The sequence below is a fragment of the Myxocyprinus asiaticus genome, chromosome 31 (genome assembly GCF_019703515.2).
Source record: "Myxocyprinus asiaticus isolate MX2 ecotype Aquarium Trade chromosome 31, UBuf_Myxa_2, whole genome shotgun sequence".
Classification (NCBI taxonomy): domain Eukaryota; kingdom Metazoa; phylum Chordata; class Actinopteri; order Cypriniformes; family Catostomidae; genus Myxocyprinus; species Myxocyprinus asiaticus.
Window position 1 is genome coordinate 36,840,249 of NC_059374.1, and position 21,638 is coordinate 36,861,886.

Here is a 21,638-nt window from a genome sequence, read left to right on the forward strand (position 1 = left end):
CACCCGAAAAGGGTCAGAACTGAATGCGAGTTTGCAGCTGATTATGGAGGACCCACTTTTGAAGAGGCTGAAGATCAAGTTCACCCTCGAGAGCATTTATATTTATATGCATTTATAAAGTAGACAGGGTCACTGTTGACTTCAGTGAAAAGAGAACAGCAGTGAACCTTCATTTACAAATAAAGGATTCCATAAAAACAATATTTACCTACCTTTACATTTATTGGGAAGTGAAATGTCTGTATGAATGGAGAATTCGTCTGGCTGTTCATCCTCTTGGATATCTTTTGTCTGGTGTTGCAACAGCAACTTGGAACTCAGAGCTCGGACACAGATGGAGACCTTGCGAACAACCCCAGGTGTGTTGAGATCCTCAATCTTAAGTTTAGCTTTTTCCTTTTTCATGTCTCTAAGGGACTGTATTAGACTGGCTCCTTCTTCCAACTCTATCTTCTGTGCCTTGGCAGGGGATGAAACAGCTTTCTCCATTTTATCTGTTGGGGTCTTTTTACACCTTGCGAGGCTCTGTTTAAGTTTCAGTTTCTTGTATAACCTCAATTTTGACGCATGCACTTTGAACTTTGTGGATCTTTTCTTCTTTTGGGGTGGATCTACAAGTGGATCCACTGGAAAATCTTTGGCTGATAGCAAGGTCTCCAACTCTTTGTCAAGGTCTTCATCGAAGGTATAAATGTCTTCAGTGGTCGGCTCCAGGGCTTGCCATTTGAAACCAGGATTTCTGAGAAGTGATCGTCTTTTCCCAGACGGCTTTTCCACAATGAGGCTCCCTGTGTCATCAGGTGATTTAGGTTTTGATTCCCAAATGGAAGACAAATCGAGATCAGTCTGAGTTTCACTCAGATCATCATCTTCATCCTGAGATTGAAGGGTTCCAGGTTCACCTCTTTCACCAGAATCTTGCTTCTTCGATCTCGGTTGTAGACCTAGTTTCTTTTGGGAGTTTCTTCGGGGCAGTTCAGACATACCAGCATCATCCATGAACCTTTTTGGCGTTTTGATCACCCGAGAGGATCTGGCACTCACCACTGGCATTATGAAATGTCGTATGTTCTTCATGAACTTCGCTTTGCTGCGCTGAATATCTTGATCTTGGTCCAGTTTCTCGTTCAGAGAATCTTTTTCTGCTTGATCGGATAACTGATCTCCACTGGTGTCCTCCAATGGCTTGGATAAGAGCTTAACTCTTTTTATTCTACCCTCTATGGACTGAAGACTCGAAATTCCTTTCCTCTTGTACTTAGTTGAAAATATGCCAACAAGTGTAGGCTCACCTTCTTCAGAGCCAGTCGTTGGTGGACAATCTTCACTTACCTCAACCAACTCCTGTCGCAGCCTTGGATTTTTTAACTTGCGTCCAATTAAAACCCTTCGTCTACGTCGGGCCTGTTTAATTCGCCTACGCAGAGAACAAGGAACCTCATCTCTAACCGAAGGCTCTAAAACCAGAACCTCTTTAGTCACAGTTGATGGCATCTCCTCCAGTTTAATCTCCTGCTGGGCCTCCGTCCCAAGGAAAGGACTGGTTGGAGTTGATTCAACATTCTGTTCAATTACCTGAGGTTCAGCTGCTTCAGGTAAAGTTTCTGTACTTGGTTGAATTAACTTTTTTCCTCTTTTAAGTGCAACTTCACCCATTTTCATTTTTGGTTTTGATTCTACAGGTGCTGGCACTATTGTTGGTGATACTGATGATTCCTCCACCTGAGATTCAGTTTCAGTTACAATTTCAGAAGCAGGGTTTTCTTCAGATGGGTTTGTTTTAACTTTTCGTCTGTAAATTGTCCAGTGTTTATGTTTAGCACGCTTCTTCCTGGCAGCATTTTGCCGTTGCCTGTTCCGTACTTTGTGGACAGGAGGAGGAATAGTAATTTCCAATAAGCTCTCCGTCTTCTCTAAATGTGATTGGTCTTCTACTTTTTCAGCGAGTTCTTCTATTTCAGGTGACATTGTGACTTGCTGAATTAAAAATGACTGCTTCAAACTGTTGTTTTTGCCCGGTGATGAGACAACCTTTATTTGAAGTGGTGGAACAATATCTTTAGTGATCAGTTCTTCAGGGTCTGTCTGAGTGGCCTCCTCCGGATGTGCTTCACTGATAATTTTGGACCTTTCGACGACATCTTCATTTTCCTTTGTCGAGGACTCTTCAACATTCTCAATGGTCACTGGGTTCTCTGGGCTTTCGGGAGTTACAGTATTGGCAGTATTTTCCAAGTTTTGTGGCCCCTGCAAAGTGCCAGTCTCCAATGTGTTGGAAGGTGTGGATGTGGATTCTTCTGTAGAAACATCTACTCCCTCAGCATATTTAGAAGGTTCTGTCTCTTTGCTAGGGCTTTCTAGCATTTTGCTTAGATTCTCTTGAATTTGGGAATCTTTGCTTTTGCTGTCTGCTGGTTTATCTAGATTTTCTTGGACATGGGTATCTTTGCTTTTGCTCTTTACTAGTGTAAGAGTCCAAACAAACTTGCAGCGTTTTTTGCGAGATCGGGCTTTGGGGTTTCGTATTCTGGTCAGTTTTAGACCAGGAATTCCAACAAAATCACTGTCAAAAGAGAACTTTCCATGAGGATCATCTGCTGTGTGACCAAGATCTGTTGCTGATGGTAAATGGGATTCCTGATTCTTTTTCGATTCCTTATGATTCTTCTTCCTTTTCTTCTTTTTTTCCTTTTTCTTTTTGGAAGGTGACCTGGATTCATCAAATGTTGAGACTTCCAACAACGACTCTGTCAAACTCTGGTCTCCAGATTCCGGTGTAAGATTTGAGGCCTTACCCCACTGTCTCCTAATTACAAGCTTATTTACTTCAGAGCCCTCTTGTACCAACTTCTCATCAGTTTTTGGTACCGTACTTTCACTGGACAGTAAATTTTGAGACTTTCGAGTTGATTTTCTTAACTTTGCTTTTTGGTCACTGGCCTCTTTTTCAGGATCTGTTTGTGGAGTGGATTCTGATTTCCTGTCAGCAGATCTCCCTCGCCTTCTGGTACAAACCTCCTCCTTTACCTCACCAGCTGTGCATTCCCTTCCTGGTATGTTAGTCTTTAATTTTACATGAGCACTTGAGATTTGGGCACATTGACTCTCCACAACTTCAGATTTGAATTTGATTCCTTTCTTCTTTTTACCAGGTTTATGTTGTGATGACGGGACTGTTGTCACTGTCTTTTTAGTCACCAATTTGATGGTAATCCTCGGAGTTGATTTAGTGTCCCGTTTTGTTGACCCTCTTTTACTCCTGGTTTTAGAAGACTTCTCTGATCCTCCTCCTCCTCCTCCACCACCACCACCACCACCACCACCACCACCATCATTTACTAATGTGTCTTTTGGAAGCTCTTGACTATGGAGTTGCAGTGCAGAACCTGAATCATTTTGAGGGTCTTGTGAACCTGCATTTTCTGTTATTGGAGCCACTGCACAATCCAGCCTTTGACGTATCCTCTTAGATGACTTTGCATGATCACCTAAAAGTGGACAATTGAAGATACAATTAGGTTCAATTGATTTAAATTAGATTTAAATGATCTTTATTTAATCCCATGATCCCACAGTGGTTAAACATATTCAAGTGATTCAAAAAACATGCAGCCCTCTACACTGCGAGTAAATCACTCAACCAGTCGACCAAATTTTGCACTATGTGACAAAAAATGTCTATTATTAACCACTGGCTAGTAAATATTTCTTAATATCTTTTTCAGTTACATTACGCTTCCATGTCGTCAAAAGTCTGGCGAGTAAAAATAAAAAATGTATCTCCAAAGTGTCCGTAGCAGTTGCCACTGAATATCAAGTTGATAAAATGTATCTTTTAAATAAACTATGCCAACACTCTTTATTCTGGAGTACTTGAAGTGATACTCTGATGTACATGGAAAAAAATGATGGTATTTTTTTTTATTTTTTTATTATTATTATTATTATTAAGTGTTAAATAACATGGGATAAATGTACGATCAATAAAAATGATGCAAACAAAATGAAACACTTTGGAAGAAAGTTATCATTATTTGCATCTGAAGCCACACTTACGTTTACAAGGATTTCGTCCAGAGGGAAACGGAACATTGCTGTTTGCCTTTTCAACTGCAAAGCCTTGGAATTCAGCTCCCTGAAAGTAAAAAAATGGAATTGAGTGAATTTAACATCTATGTAATAGGACTGGGTATCACGAACAACATTACGATACGCATCACGATACATGTTAATTTTGAACTGAATTTTTCCTAAGCATAATTTAGCTTAACAGCAGTTTATAAAACAGTTTTGACAAAACATATACTTTTTCATCAATCAAAACACAATATGGTCCATAAACATAAGAAAAGCAAAATAAATAATGATGTTACCAAAAAGCAATTTACCAGTTCCACCAGGATTTTGTGGCACTTTTTCCTGATTTTACGGCCCAAAATGACTGAATTTGCTGCGGCTTTTCTCAAATTTTGCGATGCAATTTTTGCCATTTTTGGGGTTGTTTTGCAGTGAAAACTCACAAATCATCATTATATACCTTTGCAATTTTGTTAATTACATTGTAAATGCAATTACATGTAATATTTTAGTGCACAATAACTGAATATTCAGTTAGCAAGAAAAAAAATAATTAAACAAAAATAGGCTACTATACATTTAGGTGAATCCTGTGGGTACTGGAAGACCCTAAATTATTTTTGTTTTTAAATATTCTGCCCCAGCCAAAGCAAGAAAACTTAGTTTCTTAGACTTTGTCTAAGTTTAAAATAGATGTGCAATAAATATGCAAACTAAAAACATCAATGAGGATTCATCAGGCCTGTTGCAATTATTACATTGTCTGATATTGAAATCTGATATATGGCCATATACAAACAAATACAATTAGAGTTAATATATTTGAGCATTTATGTACAAATTTAAATTCCACAAGTGCTTAAAACAAATGTTACATATGAAAATGGCCATTTTTATCATATTTAAATATACTGTATGTATAAGTGACCTTTTTATATCAGTAAAAACATTTATTTTCAGCATATACAGTACTGTGCAAAAGTCTTAGGCACATAAGATGTTTCACAAAAGCATTTGTCTAAAGATGGTTATTTATATCTTTAGCTTTAGTGTGTCAATAGGAAATATAAATGTTAGACTCCCAAACATTACTTTTGCAAATAGAAAAGATTAGAATAGAAGAACAGGGAGCTCTGCAACAGATGTCATGGCCCCCAAAAAGCCCCCCACTGAACATTATGTCAGTCTGAGATTACGTAAAGAGACAGAAGCAATTGAGACAGACTAAACAGATAGAAGAACTGTGGTGAATTCTTCAAGAAGCTTGGAACATCCTATCTGCCAACAACCAAGAAAAACTGTATCCATGTGTACCTAGGAGAATTGGTGCTGTTTTAAAGGCAAAGGTGGTCACACCGAATATTGATTTAGCTTTTTTATGTTTACTGGATTTGTATGACATTAAGTGATAAATGAAAACTATTTATGTCATTATTTTTGAATACATCCTCACTATTAGTGCCCGACCGATATATCGGTCGGCCGATATTAGCCTTTCACCGATATATCTGTATCGGCGTATATGTTTAACGATATGCGCAGATATGAAAACTATTTTTCAGAACATATAATGCAGAAAACAATGCTTTAGAAGCAGAGTGCGCGCTGTCTCCATTGTTAACAGAGCTGACTCTGAGCTGATGGTGGCTCTGCAGACAGTGCGGATTTAAGCAGTGTCTTCTCGGCAAGTTGCTAACTAGTTTGTGAAATACATACTGGAAAGTTAATAAACAATGACCCCATCATTTTCCCTTTTCAATATAACTAATATAACATTAACCCTGTCCCTGACAACCATGTCACTCATGTATATCACATCTGTTTGCTGTTAGCCAGCTATAGTTTGTCAGTGCAGTAAGTAATGTAGCAGATTGAAAGGTAAACATCAGAGCATCTTTTTGCAGCTCAGCAGACAATGGTGCAGTGGTGGATTGTGTCTGTTGAGTGTCGATTTCACGCTATGTTGTTACCTAGTTGGTGAGACACAATGTTGGAAAGTAAATAAACAACGTCCATCTTTTACTTTGTGTCTAAGCAACGACATCTCTTGTCAAATGTCACTTTTGCCCTGTTCAGATTAGGGCTGCGACTAACGATTATTTTGATAATCGATTAATCTAACGATTATTAGAATGATTATTCGACTTTTCGGTGATTATTGCAACAATTAATCATTAGCTAACCGACTATTCAGCTTGTGCCCTGACTTAAAAGGTTGTATTAAACATGCTTACTAACAATAAAGAGTTCAAAATCATCTTTTAAAAATACCTCTAAATGACAATCACTAAATTAAAAGGCACAAAAATACTTTATTAAGTTTAACTCAGTGCAAAAAGTCCTATTGTTATCAAGTGTTTTTTGTCACTTGGTTATACTTCTGCGAGTGCAGTAAATACCAAATATATTTATATTCAAGATCTATTCCCTAAAAGCAAATCTAAATATCTTATATGCTGCTTCTCAGGTGAATGCATCTTTTTTTATTTTTTTTAAGGATTTTTAGATATTTAAAAATATTTGTATTTTTAATAATATATTCAACATTCTCTGATAGAAAAAAACATTATTCTGCAGTCTAGCTGCTAAAGAAAATGTAAGTTGTTTTAAAGGCAAAATAAAAACAAATACAAAACGTAATTTGTTGCAGTGTATAATGGGGCGATGACTATCCTCTCTCACCTTTCTGTTCACTTCAATCCATCTTGAACTCACACAAAAAAAAAAAAAAAAAAAAGAAAAACTAAATAAAGCTGCGTATTGCCAATTTTCATCATGGTAAGAAATGCACAGTGACATATATTATGATTCAATAAGTCGCGAGCCATCACGTTATAATCAAGCTGCAGCAAGCGCACGCTTGAGGGATGAACATCCCCACGATAGTGTTTATCAGCCGGGTGCAGTTTCAATCTCTCCCCCTTAGATCGGGACATTCGCACAACTCATAGCAGAGGCGCTGACCGCACAGAGAAATGCCAGTTTCAGAGTTTATAGTTACTAGGGTTGCAGCGGTATACCGGTTTCACGGTATGAAAAGTGACGGTTTTCATGCCATGTACATTTGCTTATCTACGGTATTTAGAAAAAAAATGCAACCGGATGGAGAATCTCACCAGTGCATGCGCACCTCCTGTCCTCCTCGACTGCCTGTTAGACTCGTCAACTTGCGCCACACACACACATGCAGCAGAGAAAATGTCAGAGATAAGCGAGGTGAGGGGGTCTGACATAAGTGAGTGTGTGAGTTAAAGCAGTTTCTCAACTGGTGGGTCGCAGGTCTATTCGGACTGGGTCACGGACAGCAGGGAAAGAACAATGCCATGGTTCTCCCATTGAAGATATTTCGGCGGCCGCCCAAGTGATGGCCTATTTAGGACTGCCGAGGCAGATTTAATGATAATCTCGCAATCAGCTAAAGGCTTCTCATCTGCACTTTCGCACGAGTTTAACGGAACCAGCTTGTGATCATGATCTGCTCTTCTCTCTGGCGCAAGCGTGCAACAACCGGGCTTCCCTCGATATTGCGGAGCGCAGACCTCAAAACTGATGTGACCAATTTCAATTCTATCGAGACTTTTCTAGCTTATAGCGTTACGAAGTTGAACCTCTCAAACAGTAGGCAGACCCGACGTGCCAAACCACAATGAGGAGGAAAAGAGCAACACTGTGCTATGCGCCAAAAAATAAAATAAAATAAAATCATTACACATCATCACCTTTACAAAATTGTTTCACGATTTTACATGATTAAAAGTAACTGTTATATTTTGACAAAATGTTATAGTTTCATGTGAAATAATCTAAAGGTAGAATCTATTAGACCTCATTTTATATCAACAGTGGCAGTTGTAGTTAAAGTTTCAAGATGTGTTTCAGCTAGTATTTATCTTTTCATAAATACTATAATTTATTATTATTATTATTATTACTATTATTTAAGACTAGCTACACTGACCTAACCATGGTAATGAGGAGCCTTTCCTCCTGTGTAATATGTATGTTCTGTTTGAATTATGTTTGAAATTAGGAAAAAAACGGGATATTAATGGGCTCATATAAGTTAAACTTCCTGTCGCTTTTATTGTTGACGTCAACAACAAAAATAATGTCACTTGATGCATGTCCTTGTACTTGAAAACCATGAACAAAACTATGCAACATAAAAGGAAATGTGATCCAGGATACATTAAATACAGGTTACATTTTTACTATGGTGGGTCGCCACTTGATTTCCAATGTAAAATCTGTCCTGAAGCAAAACCAGTTGAGAAGCACTGAGTTAATGGTACAGACAGGAGCAGTCTGGCTGCGCTGTCGTGCACCTACAGTATATGTTAATTATTAATAATCATAGGGCATTACTTTAAAATGAGATCAAACAACTATTCGACAACGAAAATTTTTGTTGACAACTTTTTATTGTCGACGCTGTCGATAACGTCGACTAATCGTTTCAGCCCTAGTTCAGACCCGATCACAAGTGGCCAACACTAAATACAGGTGCAATAACTTACCTTCCACTGTTCAAAAAGTACCCTCCTTTTAGTTAATTTCATACCTTGGTTAAGAGTAAAAGAAGCGCATTTCACCAACCTTATCTTAACATATGTACTGGTAGATGGAGATTAGTCGCATTTCAAGGTACTTTAGTTTTGCAGTATTTGTATATCGCATGAGTCAGGTCTTACTCCTAACTGCCGGTTAGGTTTAGGCAAAAAGCCAAAATGCACATAGATTTTAGAATTTTGTTTTGTTGGCAGTAGCAACTCTCATCAAATTTAAATGTGGTGGTCTAGTACTACTCAGGTGACTGAAACGGCCAACTTGCATTGCAAAAGTGCTGCATTGTATTGATTCAGATGCAGCTGCATCGATAAGTGCATTGGCAAGGAGAACATGTCAATATATTGTTGTATCTATATTTTGAACAGCCCTAATACACCGATCAGCCACAACATTAAAACCACCTGCCTAATGGCACTTTTCCACAGCACGTTACGGTTCCACTCGACCCTGCTCACTTTACTTTTCTGAGCTTGCTTTTCCACTGCAGTTTAGTGCCGTCTCAACGTGGGTGGGATTATAGGCTGATCGTCATAGTTGCGCCGCCTCTACTGCCGTGACATCATCTTAAATGCGACACAAACATTACTGACCATAAACAATAACACGACCACTTGCTGTTAGCTACTTGCTCATTGTGCTGCATAAAGCAGTTGCTGCATGGTGATTTTGCATGGTTGTTTTAGAAGCAAGCTTTCCAGTAGCTGGTCAACTAAATAAAGTGAAGCTTTCAAGCAGAATATAGAGTTAACGTAAAAAAACGTACCATCATCCATTGTGGACTCCAACAACGCCGAGTGCAGGGCACTCTCCCTCCCATTGCTCGCCGGTCTATTGCCATAGATAGCGTCCATTTGGTCGAACCACTTCCACTTGTTGTGGTCCTTGATGGTTCTGTAGTCACTTACGTTTTTTTTTACTTTTCCCTACACTGTTGGTAGGTCCGGTGGTAGCCGTGTGTGGCCAACAGCTGAGACACTTCCTGAAAGACTTTTTTGTTTCACATCGTTTCGTTCGTCGCTAACGAGAGGAATGCCTGCACCTCGTTTATTGACCACGGCATGGTTTTGCGCACAGCCATTTCTTTTAACAATTCGAAAGTCGCGTGAACAGATATTGTTATCGCTGTTGCTAACTTTAAAATTAGTGGGTTGATGTCCCGTGTCGCAAATCCAGTGAAGCTGGTAGTGACAATTCTCTCTGACCAATCAGTGATCTGCAGGGTTTTGACGTCACATTTAATATCGACTCGGCTCACTTGGAACCTCGGCCGAGGTGGTACTAAAAAAGTACCAGGTACTATCCACAGTGGAAAATCCCCAAAAAGTGAGTCGAGCTGTACCGTGCAGTGGAAAAGCCCCATAATATTGTGTAGGTCCCACTTGTGCCGCCAAAACAGTGCCAACCCAATTGTGGTGCCAATTCTTCTCACCACAACTGTACAGAGCGGTTATCTGAGTTACTGTAGACTTTGTCAGTTCAAACCAGTCTGGCCATTCTCTGTTGACCTCTCTCATCATCAAGGCATTTCCATCCACAGACCTGACGCTCACTGGATGTTTTTTGTTTTTGGCACCATTTGGAATAAATTCTAGAGACTGTTGTGCATGAAAACCCCATGAGATGAGCAGTTACAGAAATACTCAAACCAGCCCGTCTGGCACCAACAATCATCCATGCGATTATCTAATCAGCCAATCGTATAGCAGCAGTGCAGTGCATGAAATCATGCATATTCAGGTCAGGAGCTTCAGTTAATGTTCACATCAACCATCAGAATGGGGAAAAAATTTGATCTCAGTGATTTGGACCGTGGCATGATTGTTGGTGCCAGATGGGCTGGTTTGAGTATTTCTGTAACTGCTGATCTCCTGGAATTTTCACACACAACAGTTTTAATGTTGTGGCTGATTGGTGTATGTAACACGTTTCCCTGTACTTTTTTCTTCAAAGGGCTGACCTTGTAAAATGGCTCAAGTGTAGATATGGGACACTTTTTTTAAGAAAAAAGTGACAGGGTATGAAATAAATGAGACATAAAAACCCACTAATTTTGATATCTATGCTTTCTGTTTTACTAAAATGTAGAACATTAAAAAAATGAGCAGCACACAATTTTTAAGAGACAATTATGTATTTAGAAAGGGGTTATTTCAAAAAGGTTTTGAGACTCGCTTGTTAGCGTACCAGGAGTTTAGGCATATTGTAGGTGAAGTCAGGTGAGCATCTTGTGAGATTCATCTTGTTAACAACAAAGAATTCAAACAGAACAATGCAGTAATGCTCTTATGGTGGCTGAAAAAGATTTGATGAGAGAACTAGGTATTACTAGGGATGTCCGTTTAAAGCGCGAGAGTGAATCTGCTCTGAGAAGGAGAAAATTAACGTTTGGAGAGGTTTAATGATAGTGCCATATTAAAGGAATATTCTGAGTTCAATTCAAGTTAAGCTCAATCAACAGCATTTGTGGCATAATACTGATTACCCCAAAAATTTATTTTTACTTGCCCCTCCTATTCTTTAAAAAAACAAGCACAAATCTGGGTTACAGTGAGGCACTTACAATGGAAGGGAATGGGGGCCAATTTCTGAACATGAAAATACTCACTTTTTCAAAAGTATAGCCACAAGACAAACAATTTGCATGTTAACATGATTTTAGTGTGATAAAATCACATACTAACCTTTTCTGTTTAAAGTTAGCCAATTTTACAACTTTGTTGCCATAATGACGTAATGTCAACAAACCTTAAAACACTAAAATGTCTTTAAAAATAACAGTTTAAACAACTTTACAGCTCAAACTATAAATCTACTTTTTACAGAGGAATTAAGGTGTGCTTCATATTTCTGCCTTTAATCTCTCCAAAAACTGGCCCCATTCACTTAAGTGCATCACCATTTTTTTTATTTTTAGAAAAGGAGGAACAAGCTGAGATGAGTCAAAATAAATTTTTGTGGACATCAACATTACGCCACAAATGCTGTCAACTGAGTTCAACTTGTATTGAACCTGGAATATTCCTTTTATCTGTATAATGCTGAACATTATGCTATGGGGAATATAATCCTAATGTCAAATGCCACGTCTGATTTATTTCATCAGTAAATTATTATTATGGAACTGGATAAGCATGCACGTCCATTAACTAAATATTTTGGAAAGGAATATTTAGATGTAATGAAGAGATAATTTTATTTGAAAAAAATACAATTTTAATGAAAAATATTTTAAATATGCATGTAATGTAATCAGTGACAGTTTGTAAGCATCATATATATATAACATAATTCCGTATTTTCAGTAAGCAGAATTATTATCTAATATTTCCATTTGGAGTCACCTTTGTCCTGCTTTGGGCTGAATTTTAGTCCCAGTACATCACTGACGGATCATTTAGCCCTTTTAAGAACAGTACTTTTAGCTCAATTTTAAAGGGAAGGAACTGTTTTACATATTGCTTTAATGTAATAATAAAACAATTTTAAAAAAAATTCAATCTTAACATTTCTTGATTCAGGCTTAAAATTGTAAACCGAACCAAATTGTGAGATGAGTGAATCGTTACACCCTTATGTATGACAATTGCCGCCTACATTATCAAAACCTCTGAACTGAGCAATATCAGTCCAATGACCCCATATACAGTATGAGACTACTTTGACCTTCATCTTCTAAGTATCACTTTTTTTTCCCCATTTTAGTTGGACGCTTCTGCTCACAGAACACAGTGTAACCATTTCCACGCCAGTGGTACGCGACGCCCAGCAGAACAAGTGCTCCAGCATATAAAAGCAATAGAAATTGCACTCATGAAGAGCAATTTCTAGCCAATGAAATATTTTGAGCAGTGCATAACTTTACCAAACTTATAGTTACTACAAAAATGTCCACGACTTGAAAGATTTTTTTTTTTTCCATTTCAATGAGTTTTCCAGGCCTGGAAATCACAGTTTTAAAATTCCCTGACATTTCTATGTTTTGGAAACTATTGTAACCCTGTGCATAACACTGACTGACCAACTTCAGATTCAGTATGCATGCATAGAGTTTTAACCATGCATGCAATCTGCAACCTGCTCAGTGATTTTAACACATGACCCAGTGCTTCAGTCTACCTAAGGATGACCCCTGCTATTCTCTCAAGCAAGCATCAAACTAACATCATTGTTCTTCCCTGCAGGTAATCCCACCACACTGAATGACGTTATCAGCAATCTGCCACAAGAATCAAACTGGGAGTTGCAACTGGTGCATGCTTACTATAAATAAAGAGTATTTCTTTGTGCATAAAAATAGAGTAGCGCCATGTATATGTAGCATCGATGGGTATATACATTAAATAGCAAACTGCATGATCTATGCCCCTGTTTCTGTTGTGAGCTACAATGCTAAAGTAATTGCACCCCCTCCCCCTCCATGTTTTAATGTAACAGCAGACACTGCAGTCGCGGAAACATTGTTTAAACACAGTAACGAGCGAACGCATGGATACAACTACAATTTTAAACAACATTAGTGTAGCAACAGTCCTCTATGTGTGCCATACACCCCTTTAGCAACCCCTTTAATAGGGCAGATGTGCTGCTGCTCGCATGTCCATTTTGTTCAACGCAGCTTGCGATTGCAGAGCAACTAAACTTGTATTCCTGTTCCTTCCAATGAAACATGGCAATGCAAAACAAGGCCACGATTGTGCATTAGTATAACACTGTTAAAAAAACAACAACGTTCAAACATACACTCACCTCTTCGCTTCCACTGGAGCTATATCCAGCCTCTCCTAGCCTCGTGTAACTCGCCTCTATGCCGAGAAGGCGCAAGTGCGACGGGTCCTCGTTCAGCGCGAACTCCAGGCCGGTGGGCCTCGGGCCTCCGCTGGAACAGCTCTCGTCTTCATCTGTCCCAGAGCGGCCGAGCTGCCATCGTTTCTCCGAGCGCAAACGGCTCCGCGACGACCAAGGCCGCCCGGGGAAGCGACCCCGCGCCGCGCCCACACCGCCTGCACCCACAACGGCAGCCGCGGTTGCTGATCCGCATCCCGCTGCCGCCATCATAGCTTCAACAACAACACCGATAGATAGGAACTCAGGGTGAGAGAAGAGGGAAAGCGCCAGATGGAGAGGGAGGGGGAAGGCGCAAGGTGCAGTATGGGAAATGTAGGCTGGGAACGTTTTGTAATAGTAGTTTTGAAGGAGCATTTAAATGGTCACAACTGTCTAGAGAAATACTGAAGCTACCTAAATCACGACAGTAAAGACCCATGCATTCTATTATTTTATGTAAAAAAAATAAAAAAAAATAAAAAATTATATATATATATAATCTTACACACATGACCAGATCTTTCGTTTTTTAAAATACGATTTTTTTATATTTCTATTATTTGATGAACTTGGACCACTTATCCATAAGTGTGATTTTATTTATTTTGTAATAAAAAGGTAAAAAAAAAAAAAAAAAAAAGGGGAGCATTAATATTTTTGTAGTGTGACATTCTTTTAATTTTCGATTCCACCTAATTTTTATTACTGTAATGCAAAAGTGATATTAATGCGAAAAATGCTGAAATTATATATTATTGAAATTGTGAAGTATTTATACATCATGTTAGTATTTGTGCCGTTAATTTATGCTGAATTAAATGAAAAAATATAATTGTATTAGCTGCAGTAGGCCTAATATACATTTCATTGTCATGAAAATATTTTTCATTTTCGTATTTTTTTTTTTTTTACATAAAATAAGGACCAATAATTTTTTTTCATTGTGTCATTATTTTCATTTTCAAATAGACACAATGTCCACCAAATTCTATTAACTGTAATGCGAAGGAAAATTATGGAACTATATATTATTGAAAATGTGAAGTATTTAGGCTATACATCATGTTTGTATTGTGTGCCTTTAATTTATGCTGACTTAAATGAAAAAATAAAATAGCTACAGTAAGCTACTATAAATGTATTTTTCATGAAAATATTAAAATACGACAGTTTTGTCCTTTCATTTAGGCTCAAATATGACCTGGACATGTTTTGTGAGATTCCCCCTTTTCCACACCTTGTAAACTACATTACCCATCATGCAAAGCCGCAGAGTTGACGTCATATGATATGAAGTTTTCGTCAGGAAGCGGAACCATAAAAGTTGTGTCACCCTCGCCTTTGTTGTGATAAACCATACGTTTTGTCGTCTGAACTCGGCGTTTAAGGTAGCCACCCATTTTTAATAAATCAAATGATCGTTTTAAGATTATACATAAGGAAATCTAATGTGTGCTTTCTGTAATAGCTTGCTCGCTGTTCTGTAGAGTTGTTTCGACTGAGGTACAGAATAGGTGGAAATTGATCTTATTGCTCTTACCTCCTTTACCATTTTCCAAACAGAGTCTTTGTTTTATTCTAGATTAGAAGATTTGATTTCATGACAAGGCTGTAATAGGGCCTGTAATGCATGATATTTAACAATAATACCAATTTCTCTCTAGCGTTCATTTAAATCACTGTATTTTGGCAGTACTGTCTTGTGTAGGCAGATGGCAGCAGTGTTTCAATAGATTGATCAGTTCAATAGGATATCTGTGGCTTTATGTGTCAATGATCAACTTCTCCCTATACCCAGGAAACCCACCACAACATCAAAGACTGATTCCACTATGAATCTTGAACGTATTCCCAATGAGGAGAAACTTAGCCTTTGTAGAAGATACTATCTAGGTATGATGACCACTTGCATGACTTGTACTATGTTTTCTGTACATTTACACATGTAGTGACAATGCTGTCAATTTCTTCCACAGGTGGTTTTGCATTCCTCCCCTTTCTCTGGCTGGTTAATGTGGTGTGGTTTCTCAAAGAGGCCTTTTTAAAGCCTGCTTACACAGAACAACCGCAGATTAAATCCTGTGAGTATGTGACAGAAAACACGTGAGCCATAACACTTAAGGCTTTTGAGGAACGTTATATGTAATGTGTACTCCCACATAACTTAAGGTGTTCTGTGTTCCAGTGTATGACATCTAGAATGTAAAGTATTCTTCTGCTCTCAACAGACGTAAAGAAGTCCGCATTGGGGCTCTTACTGTGGGTGGCCGTGCTGACGACGTGGATCACCATATTCCAACATTTCAGAGCAAGGTGGGGGGAGGTGGGCGATTACCTCTCCTTCACCATTCCACTCGGGACAGCCTGATGAGATGGCACTGCATTAAAATACCTTTTTTTTTTTTTTTTTTTTTTTTTTTTTTTTTATTCTTTCTATTTTTCTCCTCTGATTGACAAGATGCTCCCTGGCTATTTTTACCACTGTCGTTGCATACAAGATAAACTGGATCAGTCTGGGAGTTGTTGTATTTTATGAACTCATGAATTCATTTGTTGGTTGAGTGAGATATTATGGACACATGCACTATGCTAAAGCGCAAGCAATTTTATTTCCTACACTACTTAATAAAATACCTGTTCCCTCTCTTTTTTTACTTTTACATTTTAGCCGGAATGTGTATTATGTTATAACTGAGATAACACCAATAGTATGACCAATGCTGATCATGACCTCTTAATGCATTGAAGAGAATGTATTAAAATAATAAACTTCAGGCCAGGCAGGGCCATCCAAAATAAAGTCTTTGAACTATATATTTAAGTCAGTTGATTTGACATGTAATTTTACTGTGCGCAATGAAAAATTGAGCCATTCATTTATTTTTCTTTGGCTGAGCAGCAAAGAACAGATTTGACCAATAAATATGAAATTATCTGTTTGAATTTTGTTTTAATTTGAAGTAAATTTCAAGTCTAATGTGGAAATTGTCTGGTGGTTTGTCTTATGACAATCAAACATTGATACATGTATCAAAACGTACAATATGAATAGAAATACCGTTGAGTCATTGAGTCATTATCTTTTTTAATCAGGACCACAACAGGAAGTAAAAAAATATATTTTTAAGCTTTGAAGTAAGGAAGAGGGAGATTCAATTTCTGTCTTTTTTTTTTTTTTCTTCAAATGACTATTTTAAATTATTGAGTTTGCAATGTTTATATGGAATTACTTCCATGTTCATCTATTCAGTCCTGCAGTGTGACCACACAATAGAGAGATTTTCAGTGTTAATAAGCATAAAATAAATTAAATCTTTACTTGTGTGGAAGTTAGCATTTTTTAATCTAACGATTGCAAATGATGTGTCAAAATAAGATAATATATAGAATTGTATATCCTCCTGAGACTCTGCGTCCACATGTGTGGACATTGCTTTTTGGCTTCGCTATAAGCAATGCATAATTTTTCATATAAACAACTGATCTCAGTTAAGGAGACTGTGGGCTGTCATTAAAGGGTTAAACCCATTAATATATATATATATATATATATATATGTGATCATGGAAGTGTTTGTTCAGAGTTACTTGCTTTATGTTTTTTATCAAAAAATGCCTTGTTCTCGCGGTCACTTGAAGAAGAGCGCGCGCTGTCTCTCCCTCTATCACACGTGCACGGGTGCTGAGATTGAGGGAGACAGGCAGAGCAAAGTTGGTTAAAATTAAACTGATATGCTAGATTTAAATGGCAAATGAACATTTATTTATGACATGTATCCATGTATGACTACAGAGAGCACTTCAATATGAAAACAAGCAAATCCCGGGCATTTAAGGGGATTTAGAAATCCTGGTCTGACAATTTTAACGTCCCTTTCGGGGGTGAGGAAGTATTGTCACCCTAAACAAGCAGCTATCACAGCTTTTCCTACTGACATTACAACTTGTGGACAGTTTTCCCGCTTCCTTCCGTGATCGTTGTGCTGCAATGATAGACTGAACACTGGGCAGGTGAATGCCCTGACATCTGATATATCTTCTCCCTCCAAACGAATATTATCCATAACAAGTTAAATTAAATATTAAACATGATTGTCACTAGAGGGCAAAATGCAACTGTCGTATCCGCAGGTCAGAGACAGTGAAACGGGTGTTTTCGCCTGTTAGTCATTGATGCTCTGAGTTTGGGCACACTAAGATGGCCGCTCGAACACTTCCGGTGGCTTCACCTCCTGCTGGCAGTTTACCGTTGCATCAGCGATCCAGTTCTATATACTGTGTATATCAGTGGTTAAACCTTTGACGCACCGAGTCACGTGACAAAAGAACATGGCGCCGATCTCAACTGAATTTGTCTTTGGGAGAAACGGCAACAAAACTACATCAGGTAAGAAACCGTATTAAGTTTTTACATTAAAACCTGTTTTAGTCAAAAGAGTAGAGTCTCTAGATTCATCCCATATGCCCTGTCAAAAATGTCATGGATTTGTCATGAAACGGCATGCTGTAAAACACAATGACCACATGCATGGACTATAGGCTAATTTTCCTTAAAATATCCTATTTAAAATTCCTTAATATTTCCTAAATTCATTGTGCATTATCACATTGAGTATCAGTGGATGCATCCAAAAGCTGGAAAATGATGCTTTCAGAGGCTGTATACGAGTTAGGATGAAAATAAGGTCCATTTCAAACTGTTCTGAAACCAGTGCAGACAGACAGCACACCGGAGGTTAAGTCATTCCCTAATTAGGGAGCAAAGGAGCATCCAATAGCTTTCCTATGCAGCTAAGTGCATTTACTCATAACATCCGGTCAAAAGTTCAGTTTCAGGCTGCAGATGATGTTTGGACCACTCAAGAAGTTTGGCAGACAATGGTACTCAGTACATAGATTCAGACAGTTTTCATGCAAAATGTTATTTAAACATGGCTGGCAGTGATTGGATGATGCTGGCCATTACTTTGAATCAGAATGATTTATGCAATTTTTTTATTTTTGATGTAATGTCTGTAATGTCTCAAAAACATGAACAACCAACACTCCTGGTAACATAATAAAATCTGACTTTCTATAGTTTGGTATTATTTAAAATTTCACAACTTAGTCCCACTGTCCACATACTGTATGTGGACATACATTTTTAGGAAAACTATTTGGTCTAAAAATTGTATTGATTTTATTTTTTTTTTGCATGTTTGTTAGAGGCTACTGGTTACAAATCAAAAAGGGAAATGGAAAATGCACACAGCAGTCACGCTCAGGTCTCAGGAGGATATAGTAATGCATCACAATATGTGAATGCAGTTTTCATTAACTCATATTAATGGAGACTTTCACTTTTCACACCGCAGGACCACTGAACTAGTGAAATCAAAAGCTTTATTTAAAGTGATGAAAATCTAAAAGAAATGGTGACCAGTAACAGCATCTAAAAATATACACTTTTCTTTACACAAAAAAGTCCATGTCCAATCAACTGCCCATTTGCCATTCACAAAGCTTGTTGTAGATGGAAAACAAAAGAGACTACCCAGAGCATTCCAACAAAATCCACATGAGGGACAAGCTTCCCTTTTTCTTCTTGCTTACTTATCAACATAGCTTACAATCCAGACTCTGTAATATTGATGCATGTAGCCTCTGTCTCATGTGTAACCACTTATAGGCACCTATTATGAAACTCGACCCCACTTTCGAGCGAACACTAAGCCCCCCGTGGATCTTCATTGGTGCTGTTTTTAGTCGCCTATAGCCAGTACACGGACAGAAAGTTCTGCCTCTGTTACCAGCAGATGCCAACAGGAGAAGGACATGTTATCCTCGGCTTCAATGACTTATGCTCCTGCCAGTACATTGGTCATTGGTCTGTTTCACATTCAAAGGCATGTGTAGCTGTATTTTCCAAGTTAGAAGCCACGTGTAGTCAGCAGTTGATGAAGCTCTACAGAGTAGATGTCCTTAATATGAGGTGTGAATTATTCTGTTGGTTTGTTTCTGTTGTTAGAGGTCAGCAGTGGGACAATGTGGTTAGTGTGGCATAATAACGCCATTATAATTCCCTTCATTCCTTTGTCAGAACATTTCCAGTGATTTAAGACCTTCTGAAGTCTTGAAATGTCAAAATGTGTTGATTTTTCAGCCTTCTTGCTGCAATCTGTGTTGTATTAGGCCCAAATGATTTCTTTTCTATTATTTTAATATCTTTTAACAGTTAAAACAAGATCATTTTTAATAAGCTTTTTTACGATTATTTACGGTTTAGGATTTGAATTTGTCACAGATTACGCAATGATAGCTTGAACTCATCCTTGAACTTGTTACTTGAAAACAGACTAATGGCATCATGCATTTCATAGGAATGCCTGCCAAACACATTTCTCATTAACACTAACACAAAAAATGCCAATGCCTTGTTAATTCTATTATGAAGCCCCTCCACGTAGAGCTCGTGTGGTTGCTATATGGGGAGCATGGCTTACGTAACTAACACTGGCAACAAGCAGCAGACAGATAAATCAAAGGTGAAGCGGTGAAAATATGCACACTGGAAAGGTTCGACATGTTCTGTTGCTCTGAGAGCCTTTTTAATGGTATTTTTTTATTAAAACTTTTACTTTGTTTTACATGAAGGTCACATTAAAGCTGACTTGGAAACTTTTCACCATGTCTTCATCATTTATTTTTTGGTACTTTTCAAATGCCTTTTATGTCTAGATTTTACTGTTTTAGTCTTATCCCAGACCCAGACTTTCAACATTAAACTATGAAAATCCATTATAAAAATACAAATTACATTATTAAAGGAATATTCCAGGTTCAATAGAAGTTAATTTCAATCTAGAGCATTTGTGGCATAATGTTGGCTGACAGGAGAAAAAGGAGCAAAATCGAGGTTACAGTGAGGGACTTACAATGGAAGTGAATGGGGCCAAATTTTGGAGGGTTTAAAGGCAGAAATGTGAAGCTTATCATTTTATAAAAACACTTATATTAATTCTTCTGTTAAAACTTGTGTATTATCTGAGCTGTAAAGTTGTTTAAATCATCATTTTTAAGGTCATTTTAGGGTTTACGTCATTATGTCGTCACGGCGACACAGTTGTAAAATTGGATATAATTTTGCACAGAAAAGGTTAGCAAGCGATTTATCACACTAAAACCATGTTAACACGCATATTGTTCACGTCTTGTGGCTATATGTTTAAAAAAGTTACTAGTTTAACATTTATGGATTGGCCCCATTCACTTCCATTGTAGATGCCTCACTGTAACCCAGATTTTTGCTTTTATTTTGCAAAAAAAGTTTTAAGAAAAGGAGGGACAAGTCTAAATTACAAATGCTGTCAATTGAGCCTAACTTGTATTGAACCCAGAATATTCCTTGAAAACTATGATAATCTAAACAAAGAGTGAAATAGTAAAACTTTTTGATATTTATTGTGTGAAAATGATTTCTATAAATTTTTCAAAAATACTACCATCCCACAGTTATGGCAAAAGTTAGCGTAACCTACTTGTTGACCAAATCGACAAAAGTGTCAGCGAAGAACAAGCTTGGGCTGAAATATGAGACGTTATGTTTGAAGAAAACAACGAAAATTAAAGGTGTTTTACAGATATAATATTTTAATTGAAAATATTCTGTAATTGTGTGTATAGGAAAGGACACATAAAATGTTTACTATGAAATCAGCCTTTGCAAGATAAAAGAGTTGGCAGTTTTATTTAAAAAAATGTATAAATGTAATTTCCATCACCATCATTTCCACTACGGGATTCTATCAAACACAATACAATTTGAGATGTGGTAGAAATGCTGTGGTGTGAATTTTCATAACATTCAGAAAAGAAAAAAAAAAAAAGACAAAAATGACCAACCAACCAACAAATATTTTTTACATTGTTAGTAGATAAAATGTGTTTTACTTTCTAGAAATCCACAGTGCAAAAAGTTCCTGAAATTGAAGAAAGCCCTTTAAAGGGGTTCTGGGTAGCTCAGCGAGTAAAGACGTTGACTACCACCCCTGGAGTCGCGAGTTCGAATCCAGGGCATGCTGAGTGACTCCAACCAGGTCTTGTAAGCAACCAAATTGGCCCAGTTGCTAGGGAGGGTAGAGTCACATGGGGTAACCTCCTCATGGTCTCCATAATGTGGTTTGCTCT

The 21,638-nt window shown here is 37.7% G+C and overlaps 2 protein-coding genes across 2 annotated transcripts in view; one reads left to right on the plus strand and one right to left on the minus strand.

Annotated features, from left to right (window-relative positions):
• Positions 1-13,768, minus strand: part of LOC127422178 (histone-lysine N-methyltransferase 2B-like) — a 67,634-nt gene extending 53,866 nt beyond the window's left edge. Inside the window, exons 1-4 of the mRNA XM_051665514.1 lie at positions 13,393-13,768; positions 4,057-4,135; positions 3,330-3,488; positions 213-3,296 (exon numbers count right to left, since the gene is read on the minus strand). Of these exons, the coding sequence (XP_051521474.1) occupies positions 213-3,296; positions 3,330-3,488; positions 4,057-4,135; positions 13,393-13,701 (3,631 nt within the window). The 5' untranslated portion in view covers positions 13,702-13,768. The remainder of the gene's footprint in view (positions 1-212; positions 3,297-3,329; positions 3,489-4,056; positions 4,136-13,392) is intronic.
• Positions 13,769-14,742: 974 nt separating this feature from the next.
• On the plus strand, positions 14,743-16,409 carry LOC127422045 (gamma-secretase subunit PEN-2). The gene is made up of 4 exons (XM_051665383.1): positions 14,743-14,858; positions 15,269-15,363; positions 15,447-15,551; positions 15,699-16,409. Exons 2-4 carry the CDS (start codon positions 15,303-15,305, stop codon positions 15,836-15,838), a joined length of 306 nt encoding a protein of 101 aa, XP_051521343.1. The 5' UTR covers positions 14,743-14,858; positions 15,269-15,302; the 3' UTR covers positions 15,839-16,409.
• The last annotated feature ends 5,229 nt before the right edge of the window (positions 16,410-21,638 follow it).